At 28.2% G+C, this 11,789-nt stretch overlaps 1 protein-coding gene across 1 annotated transcript in view; it reads left to right on the top strand.

The window, feature by feature from the left end:
- The first annotated feature begins 7,847 nt into the window (after positions 1 to 7,847).
- Positions 7,848 to 11,789, top strand: part of Actbeta (Activin-beta) — a 217,021-nt gene continuing 213,079 nt past the window's right edge. The window contains exon 1 of the mRNA XM_035082687.1: positions 7,848 to 9,664. Within this exon, the coding sequence (XP_034938578.1) occupies positions 8,995 to 9,664 (670 nt within the window). The 5' untranslated portion in view covers positions 7,848 to 8,994. The remainder of the gene's footprint in view (positions 9,665 to 11,789) is intronic.

The following is an 11,789-nucleotide window of genomic DNA, read 5'->3' as shown; positions in this document are numbered from 1 at the left end:
GTAAGAAAAATGTAATAATTTTTTTTTCATTAATCCAAATAGTACCTAAGAATAATTTTCTCCGACGTAAATAAATGAAAAATAATTTTTTACATTTATCTTATCTACATTATTACCTTTTATTCATAATTTCACTTATTATTTTAATTTCTTTATTCACTTCGATTCGTTATTACAATAAAAAACAATTGCTATTTTATATTTTAATTCACTATTTCAGTATTTAATCTCACACATGTGTCATTAACTATAGTTAGGCTGTTTACGCGCACTAACATCGATGATAATATCGATGTTACGGATCCTAACTTCGATGATAGACTGCGTGTAATCATAGTATTAGTGTATTATACATATGTGGTACTGTATAGTGCATTTACCATTCGTAAACTTAAAGTTTGGCACAAAAGTTATATAGTACAATCGTTAGAGTACTATAGTTCTGGCACAGTTACCGCTTCGGAATAATAGGGTGTAGATACACCCCCAAGAATGAATAAGCCCGTACTCATGACTAAAAAAGTAAATTGTTTTTTAAATTGCTAATCATTAGCAATTAGTTAAATATGGATGTGCCATGGGGTTGACAATAAGAAGTACGATCCCCCGTAGAGAAGCTGCCTCACCATTTCATCATTTTTGCTCTATCTCTTACCGTTCGCGAGACATGAACATTTGTTAATAAAAAAGCCATTGATGATATATAAATAATTAAAAACTGATATCATTTCCATATATTTATCATGTTATCGGATAATTTATCATTGATTTCCATTATATCATTATCTAGATCATACTGTTCTCTTTATTTATTATGAATTAATTTTTATTCATAAGGATATATTATTATTTATCATTGTCAATATTATCACATCTTGATAATTAATTTGTTTATGATTGGTGCCTCAATAATATGCACATTTTGTTTACCAACTTAATTTTTTTCAAGTACTATAGCAACCTTACAGTGGTACCAACTTTATAGATAAAATCATTTATTTGAGGAAAAGAAATTTGTACTTTCTTAAATCTTGTATATGGGGGCGAGGCCAATTATTCTAGCCAAAGAGATGGATCTAAGTACCTCATTAGCGACACAAGGTAAAGTACTCCTGTACAGTTAACAAACAAAATTACATAACCGCATAGAATTGTTCAAAAATTTTCTTAATCTGTCATTATTTTTTCTAAACACGTCAGAAAAAGATTGGTGTTGTACCTGGAATTGATCATAATTGCGTTATTGAGTACTTCAGTTACTAGGGATTTAAGTAGATTACTTAGATCTCGCTTTACAAGCGTGATAAGTTACGTTTATCATGCTTGTGTTGTATAAAAAATTTCCCTTCCGATGGACACTAGATTTCAGAATTATATTCGGAAATCTTCTATCAATAGAGAACATTAAAAAAATTGGGCTACGTGTTATGACATTTTTTTTAACTAGCTACTTTTTCAGATTAAGTAAAAATTGATTGCAAAAAAAATTTATCGTAAATTTTTATCTACAAAATTACCCTTTAAATTATTTCAAGAAAATTCGAAAAAGTATTTTCTCACACAATTCATCGAAAGTAACGAAAAAAAAGACTCAATTTTATAGATGACATAGCACTCCTATTAATTTCAAATTTTTTTGGTGTTTCAAAATTTTTTGAAATAATTATTCAAGAACGAGAATTTGGTTATTTGCAGAGTCATTTGGGACGTGTACATGGCGCAAATTTTTCTTCCGTCCGATGATAGCAGCTTTAGTAGGATACTTTAAACACTTGAAGAAGAATTCTGAATAAGATTTATGCTATCAAATGTTTTCTGATATTTTGATCAGACATTCGATCTACAATTTCTTACTCACACTTTCGTGATGTTTTTATTAAACAACTGATAAAAACAATTTTATGGTTTTGCGATTATGGCAAGTCAAACTTGGCGCAATTTTATTATTTCAAACATTTTTTGTATGTAGAACAATTTGAAAATATCGTTTTTTTTACAGGTATCGAATGTATCTACCGCTACTCTAGATATCTAAAATTTTAGATCTAATTTGATCTAATTGTATCTGTATTGTGAGACTGATAGATAAAGATAAATTTTGATCTAAAGATATCTAAAAAATATCAGTGCTCTGCAGCGCTCTGGGTGCGACCCGAAAGGTCCACACGACCAACTTGCCAGTCGAAAAAATAAAAAAACACCTCGGATGAAACCCGTTTCCATTTTTTATAACAAATGGAAGTGTTATGAACGGAATGAGTGTGTTTTTATTCATTTGATGCGGTTAGTTACTTCATTTCAGTAAAAGAAAAAATCGTGCGTTAGAAGAATTCAAATATACCTCATAGATCCTTTTTATCATTATTTACAACAAATTTCATTGTTATAAAAGAATAAAGTATGTTTCCATTCATGTCATTACGCGTTGGAAGTACTCAAATGTATAGCATGGATACCTATTTTTTTTTTTTTATAACAATATAAAATTTTTTATTTAATTATCATCATGATCAATAATCATCTGTTATTAACAATGCTCAATTGTTAAAGACACAATTTCATACGATTAACAATTATTATTGACTATTGTAGCGTCTTTAATGCTATTTTCTCAATCCTGACACGAGTTTAAAATTCTTTCATGGCTGATTTTGTGTTTTAAAAATTTTTTTTTCGATGAAATATTGTCATTATATTTCCATACAAGTATTCCAATCATCAAATATTCATATTTCTGCAATGATCTAGAAATTTTGTCTAAAAAATCGTATAATTTATGAATTGCAAAATTCAGGTAATTTCCTTTTTTTCCAGTTTTTTGATTCTGCCAAAAAAATGGCTCTACCGATTTTCCTGAAAACTTTTTCAGTTCTAAGTTACGTAATTACGCGTCGAATGAAATTGCTCCCACATCGATATCATTATTCGTTTTCGAGATAATCGAGGCGAAAAATAATTCCGAACGTACGTACGCACATATGCACATACGCACATACGTACATACACACACACAGACGTCCACTGGAAAACGGTTGTATTGGATTCGCGGGACCTTAAAACGTGGAGATATGTCAAAATTAGCGATTCGCAAAATCGGACCCATTACTATAACTTCCCACTGGGAAGTTAATAAATAATTATATCTAAGTATGTAAAATTACATCTAAGTAGATTCAATAAATTATATTTTGATTTTATGTAGACATAAAAAGATCTATTTAAATTTTTAACATCACATTAGAATCAGAAAAAACAATGTTCATTTTATTTGGTATGGTTTGGTATTTGGTATCATTCTTAATAATATGAATATTGAATATAAAATGTTCTACCTAAAGGTTTAATTTGTGGTCGCTGACCTTGGATTTTTTTTTTAATTTCGTTTAGCTTCACAGTCATGACTATGTCGATCTCTTTTTGATTCGGGATCTTCCATCCTTTTGATTTCGCCATTTTTTCCATACGATCTATAAAGAAAATTAGAAAGAAACTATATAAACAATGTAATATGTATCTGCATGAAAAAAGGAATGAATACTGAAATCAAGTATGAATAATCAACCCAGTTAACCAGCAAATAATTTATTATTTAATCATGATTAGAATAAATGAAAAAAATATAATTAATTGATTACCTGTAACAGTTTTTACGACTTTAGGGTGGAGCATTTCATGCTTATTGGATTTTATGTGCAACTATGAGTAATAGCTATGCTATTGAAATTAATGCTAATAATAAATTAATATACGGAACCATTCAAATTTTTATTAATATTCATAATGAACTAAGTGTAATACTTAAACCATTTAACATTGAACCTCATGAAATGTTCCGTCATAATGAAACTGATACAGTTGTATCACATATTTTATCATTTACAGAGAAAATACAATATTTACATATTAGAAAAAAGGACATTATATGTATATCTCATGTAATTAGAATTTTTGAATATATTTGTAAGCGACCCAATAAATTGAATAAAGTCATGTAAATACGTGTAATGGAAGAGAATAAATTATTGTGATTCCGAAAATAAAGTTATGTAATTTTTTACAGTTCTAATTCAAAGACACTAATTTCCTCGATTGCCTTTTTTCTTATGAAGCATTATCTTTTAGAAATTGATTTGAACAATCATAGTGTAGCCTAGAAACTTACAATATTAAAAGATTAAGAGCGTATTTATACACGGCAAAAAAATTCCAATAGAAAATATTGGAAACTCCAAGAAGAATTACCATGCGACACGGTAAACTGGACGCGAGATGTCAATCTTATATAATCCATCAGTCAGCAATAGAAAAATTACTGTGCTGGCACGGTAAATTTTACTAACCTGATCTCTAATTTTTATTTAATTTAAATACAAAAATTATTTTGCCAACAATGAATTTTATTTACATTATTAACTTCCCAGTGGGAAGTTATAGTAATGGGTCCGATTTTGCGAATCCCGAATTTTGACATATCTTCACGTTTTGGGGTCCCCAGAGTCGAATGCGATCGTTTTTCAGTGCAATAGAAAAATTCTAGGACAGCAAATAAAATGTATGTTGTATCCTCTAATTTTTCTTCAAAATTCTATCAATTATTCGTTGTCCAAAAAATTACCGTGCTAAACATTAAAAATTATTAGCTAAACTACAATTTTCCTCGTGAAACTGATAATTTTTCTATAAGTCTTTTAAAAAATTACCTAACTGACAAAGTGCTTCCACTTTATAGTGCTAGACTACAATTTTTATTTTGCATTTTTCTTCGTGCAGAACTTCAATCCTGTTATGTTGACAAGATTTAATCTGATCATGTTGTACATCTACCGAGATGCAATACATTCGAATCTACATCGATTAATTATATCTATTGAGATATAATTAGATCTAAATATATAAAAACTTATCTCGCTGTACTTGACATTATATTCTCGAATGTGAGAATTAGTCTAATAATATCTAAATCGATCAAATTATATTCATTAAAGTATAAATATATCTAAAAAGATCAAAACTTCTATTATTATATCTGACATTTTATATTTCTAAATATATGAGTTAGTTTTGAAATATCTAAGCTTATCTTATAATATCTATGTAAATATATCAAGGTCTAACAAAATCAAAATTTATCGTGTTTGATCTGAAGTTATATATTTTTGTATTTTTAATTATGTCTAATAATATCTATTTAGGTCTAGTTATATCGAAATAGATATAATTATATCTAATTGTGTCTAATAATATCTGAAATATTTTTTCCGGGATGGTATTTTGAATTTTAGCAACATCCATCTCAATAAATTAAAATGAATGTGTGTATTTCCATTATTACCCACACATTCCTTTATGGATAAAAATACACCCACGTGTATATGTACACACATCCATGTATACATACAAATACACATGCACACACGAATTATTTAAAAGAATTATTTGTTCAATTTCTACTGAATAATAAAGGTTTTGTACCTATATAAAAGCATCTGATTAGTTTATATGAGCTAACATATATAGAGTTAATAATAATGTAACAGGAATAAACTGTTGCTAATGTTGAATAAATAGCATGTATTGATATACGAAAGAATTTAAAAAATTTTATAATACAAATGAAGTATTTTAAATTAAATATTATCGAAATCGACATGTAAAGATAATTTGAGAATATAAGTGAAAGAATATTACTTACTAAAAAGCCATAAACAACAGGTAAAAAGGTGCGTGCAGATCATATTAAATCTCACCATAACACAGTCACTCTAGATTGTGTTACGATGTTTTGTTACTCTACACTGAATGTAATTTAATCTAAATAGAATTAAAATTTTACTTTTCAGTTGGTAAAAGTAACTATTTTTACACATAAATTCCATTTTGCTTATTCAATGTTCCTGAATATACATTATTTACAGAATAATTTGTACTTAATACTTTCCTCTGGGTATGAATAAAAAAAGAATTAAGAAAAAGGATTTCATACTTTATAGTTGTGAAATCAGTTATTTAAATAAAAACATTTTTATTGGAAAAAAATAAAAAAAAGAAATTAAATGGAATTTGTACAAATTATTCTGAGTACATTCAGATCAATGTTTCATATTTTTTAGGGCTTTGACAGTAGAATACGTAGTGTTTAATTGTGAGTCACAGACATTTGAATTTTGAAATTACAATATATATTGTATTTCGTTTTAAGGCAATTTCTTGAGTTTAACGTATTAATAATTTATCTTAGAATTTTGTAGTGTTTCATTTTTAAACATGAAGACTTGCAGTCAACACTCTCTAAAAATTAAAACATATAAATACACCTTCTTGCGACGTTAATTTAAAAGAGTCTAGTATTCTAAAAGTCATTATACTATCACTCTTGGTCTTAGAAATTCCGAGAAAAGTTGATATAGTTTGAGTAAAAGTTAATCCAATTATCTATAGTTACGTGTGATGTTCAGTGAAAATAATTTTTTTTCACAAAGAATGATTTCGATGCATTTTTAATAATTCTTTGTGGTCGATTGAATTTCCGAATTAATCGTAATATTATGTTTATTCCCTACACATGTCAAAGCGTTTTTCGGAAAGTATATATATGTGCACCGGAAGCTTTCGATTGTCCTGTATATAATCGACAAGAATTATCTGTCTTCGTGCCCACTCATTTTTACGATGATCGACGTTTATTAAAAAAAAAACTCATTAAAACCACGTAATCACCAAAGAAACAATTGTCAGATAGTATTTTGTCTTAAAAAAATAAAAAATTTTTAAAAATAAAAAAACCTCAATTCGGTGGGAACAGAAAAATTCATTAGAATCATCGAAAGCCCTTATTAGGTTGTTTATTGGTTTTATTGAAAAATACAGACTTAGAATAGTTCATCACTTTTACTGTTGAAAAAAAAAAAATTTATAACATTTGACGAAAAGCACTGATAGATTTTTTATCTTGAAAGCTAATTGATCTGAAAGATATTCAAAAAGTTTTTTCCCTTATTTTATACGAGTCAACGATATTCATTTAAATGCCGTTATCAAATCAAAAAACCATCAAATTTCAACCATGGTTGCGATTCATCGGTTCATAAACCAACAGATTAAAGTCTACAATAGCACAAAGTACAGCTTATTTTTACCTTATGACGTTTCTGAACTGACTTTTTTTTTACATAATCAAATTACCATAACCATAATATTCGAAATAATGTGAAAGAGTGAAATTCTATAGTGATTAAACATAAATATTTAGTCTACCTAAAATAATTGAAATCAAGCACTTTTAAGATACAAATCACCACGTGGCACTTAGCCAACAGTCTTCTGATCAATATGTTTACAACTGCGAATATCTCGCTCGTTTTCCGTGCTCTTTTTTTTCTAATAAAATTTTTATTATGACAGATTACTTATTATTTACATGTATGTATATAAATGAATTTATGTATATTTAGAATTGTATACAAATATGTACACACACATATTTACTAATACACGTTATAACAAAAGTCATGTGACAATGAATATGTATATACATATATATATATATTAAAGGGTATGTATATATAATACCCTTTAATATTTTTTAATAATATATATATACATATATATATATATACATACATACATACATACATACATACATACATACATACATACATAGAAATCATTATTGAAGAGTTTCATAAGTCAACCCTTCGATGTGTCTGGTATGATTGTCCACCCTTATAAGAGTCGGATATGTATGCTTCTGCGCAAATGTCAAGATATTACTCGGTAATCCAAGTCTAGTAAATACATGCGCATTCTGTTCTATACTGTCACGATGCTTATACCCTTGAATTGCTATGATACAGAAGCTAGACTACAATATTATAACTCAAAGAAAGACGAAACTAGTTTGCTATGAGAAGGACACACGCGCGCTATACACTTTTGGTTTTCAATTGTGTCTTAATAATTCGTTATTTTGTAAGTTGATTTCGATTGATATTTTCTTAATAGGCTGGCAATATTCGACTAGAAATGATTTAACACTCGTTCGGCTGTGTTATTGAATAAATACACAAATAAATAACATTCAATAAATTTATTAAATTGACACTTTGTTTCTCTTCCCAAATGATGTAACTGTGAGTGATAATAGTGACAGTGTTGATTAATTAACTTCCACCACATCTTTTAAAGTATGGTCAAGATTTGTAAAGAAAAAAAACAGTCATTTATTTAAAATCAATGATACCACAAAAATTTAATTGTCACAAAAATCAACAAAGTAACGTTGAATTAGGAAAGAAATAAATTTTATTATCTTAAGTGTTAAAATATTACAAAGTGATGAATTCAATATTTGCTGTGAATTTCCGTTGTATGATTTTTGTTTTATGTAGCTATCATTGGATTGAGGTATTTTTACTTGATTCAACAATGATCATGAAATATTTATAATATAGTCATATGAGTTGATGACTCGTACATGAAAACTATTTTTTGTGTTTTTTTATTCTTCATGGTGCATCAGTAATTTGTAAGATAAAGAAGTAGGGACTCAAGAAACCATAGAAAGTGTGCAAGAAAATTTCATTGTCCTCAACGAATATTCAAGAATTATGGTTGGTGGCTAGTAAATAATTTTACATGTATTTCGAATAAAAACAATAATTAAATGAGGACCTATTTGTATCAGTGTAGAAAAACTATTGCCGTCGATGGCATGCAAAAATATTAAATAAACAATTTAAATTTCACGTTTATTAGTTGACGGTAATGAGGTGGTTAGACGATGATGCTTCTTCTTGGCCATCATCTCCAAGTGTTTTCAACATCGTTCTATTTACAGTTAGATACACAATTTTATATAAAATTAAAGGAGGAAAAAGAAAATTTAAAAGATTTTTTATTCCAATTAGCACTAATCATTGTAAAAAACGTATTGACAATAGGAAAAAAATTGTGCAGAGCTGGCGACGAAGAACACAAAGGTGACTCTTCGTCGAAATGCTTGGAATACACTTCTTGAAAGTACGAGAATCGAATACAAACGACGAGCAGCAGTTTAGTTATAATCCGCTCGTCATCAAACACGAGAAATTTTTGAAAAAAACTTGCACTCTATATTTGGATTTTTCTACACTGATTATATTGTTCTTAACTCCGTTAATGTTATTTTCTCATTTTGCACTTGGACATCAAGAAAATCATTTTCGTCGTATTTGTCCTGGATGTCCCCATCAACACATTCATAATATTCTACGAAAAGAAATTAGCCCGAGTCCTGATGATTTACGATTAGAAGCAATTAAGCACCAAATTCTGACGAAACTTGGACTGAGAAACCGTCCAGATGTAAATAAGACTATGACTCAAGTACCTCGACATCTTGCTTTGGAAACACTGTATCGAGCTGAAGCTCATCCGAATGAAAATTTGGGTGAACGTAATACCTATTTTGAAAAAGATCATCGCAAAGATGGCATCAGTGATTTTTTTTTCACAAGTTATAAATATTCCTATGAAAATAGGGAATCCGAAGAATTAATGACTCAAAAAATTATGTCAACTGAAAGTCTTGAAAAAATTGAAAATGACGGTCGTCATCGAAGTACAGAAATTGAAATAGATGATTTTTATGCAAGAACATCGGAAATAATCACCTTTGCTGAACCTGGTAAGTTGCAAAAAATTTCGATATTTACCAGATCAGACTATGTAGAGTTGAAGTATGTAGCATCATCAAGATTTTTGCATGATACGTTTCATACTCCTAGAGTTCTGCACCTTGTGAAACAAATAATATTATAAAATGATTCAGTAATTTTTTAACAGTAATTTGTAAGCTCTGAAAAAAGTTTATTCACGATCATATGTGGAAAACTAGCCATATATTATTATGACCTTCTATGTTTTATACATAGTACATATTAAATCATATGTATTCAATATATATATAAAAAGTTTTTCACAAGAAATTAAAGTAGGAAAATCAGCGAAATTATGGCTTGGAGGGATTTTGTAGAATTACCTTCAGATTTATTCGACCTTAATTAAGAAGATAAAATATTTTACTTTCTCCGAAGACCAGTTTTTAGTTTCATGAGTTTTTACAGAAAAATTTCAATGTATCGTTCAACTATTATCGGATGCAATGATGTTTCATATATGTGGTCAATTACAAGTATAATATGCAGCATTAAATGAAGTACAGAATCTTGTAACCATAAATTGAACTCGCCACTAACCACTTCTGTTATTCTATACTAATCATGCCTAATCGTGAAAAGACACATTCTGAGATTGTTGAAAGACATTTTCCTCTCTTGACTTACAGTATCATAGCGACTATATTTTTTTACTATATTTCTAATAAATATTCTTTGCGCCTGATGCAGATTAAGATTATATCAATAACATAAATATAAAAGTATTTCCAAGACAAAAATAAAACGGAATTAAATAATTTTTTATCAGTATACAGGCAAAAAAATGTTTCCTCAATACTTTTTATTCATGTATTTTCTGATGGAGCTGACTATTTGACAACTAAAGGAAATTAGTATTTGAACTTTTTTACAGTTTTTAAATCATCATTGAAGTTTTGAAAAAACTATGATTTTTCTCAATTCTATACGATGCATTACTCTATCAAAGGAATGAAGACAATAGAGAGTAAAAAATAAACTTATACTTAACTTGGATTGTTCATGTATATTACATTTGAGGTTATAAATTCTCTTCAATAACTTCTAAATATTCTTTAATGGAACACAAACACGATTCTACGATACTAACGTGAAGATTCGTCTTTTTGTATTTAAGGACATAATTGTTAACGTTATTTGATATTAATGTAACTTTTCCAATGAATAATCTCATTAGAAATGCAGTGCATCTCTAAGAAGCGTACCGTGCTCCCAATCACAGAAAGTCGCTTAACCGTAATCTATAATCGATATTTGATTTTATGCATTTCCAAATACGCATTATATTCGTATCAATTTTGTTTTTCAATTAATTTTTTAATGGCATTAATTAGCTGTATGAAAAAGTATGGAAAATTCTCATTATTCCTAACGGTAATTCACTCGGTTCATTGTGGATTCTTTAAACAAAAAGCTTTTAAAAGTCGACTACAAAATTGCCTCAGCTCATTTATGATGTTTATCATTGCTAACACTTCAAGTGTTGAATTTCTAAACATCTAAATAAATTATTATTATGATCATGACACATCATTACTACTTGTTTCTAGTTCTTAATGAGATTAATCTGTGATAGTTGTCGTACATATTTAATGAAATAGAATTTTACTTCACTTTGTTAAATAAAAAAAATACACTAGATATAAAATTGTATTACAATAAATTTTGCAATCTACGAAAACATATTAATTCCAAACAATTCTCCATTTTCTGTACACGTCAGCGTACATGTTTAAAACAAACATGAAAATTAATTAAAATTTCATCAGCTTTTCTATAGGTAGAATTACAGAAATAAAGTAATGAAGACTGTAATATTCCGTTTTACTATAGAGATCGTCTGTTATATAATTTTTTAATATTTTACATTGGTCAACTTGATCAATAGTCAACTGAACACCAATGTCTGATAATCGTGAGATTACCACTTAAGGTAATGTCAGTAAATACTTTTTAATAATCAATGAAAGAATTAATAATTGATTCAACGTTAAACTAGAAATAAAAGTGCAATCGAATTTTTGCTCGAAAAATTACTCGGCTTACGTCTTTTGTCAGAAATATATACAAAGACGACATTGCTGAAGTTCCTTC

This window comes from Chelonus insularis, unplaced genomic scaffold (assembly GCF_013357705.1).
Source record: "Chelonus insularis isolate UGA/USDA-ARS -01 unplaced genomic scaffold, ASM1335770v1 contig_34_pilon, whole genome shotgun sequence".
Taxonomy (NCBI): Eukaryota; Metazoa; Arthropoda; class Insecta; order Hymenoptera; family Braconidae; genus Chelonus; species Chelonus insularis.
This window is presented reverse-complemented; position numbering and strand designations above follow the sequence as displayed.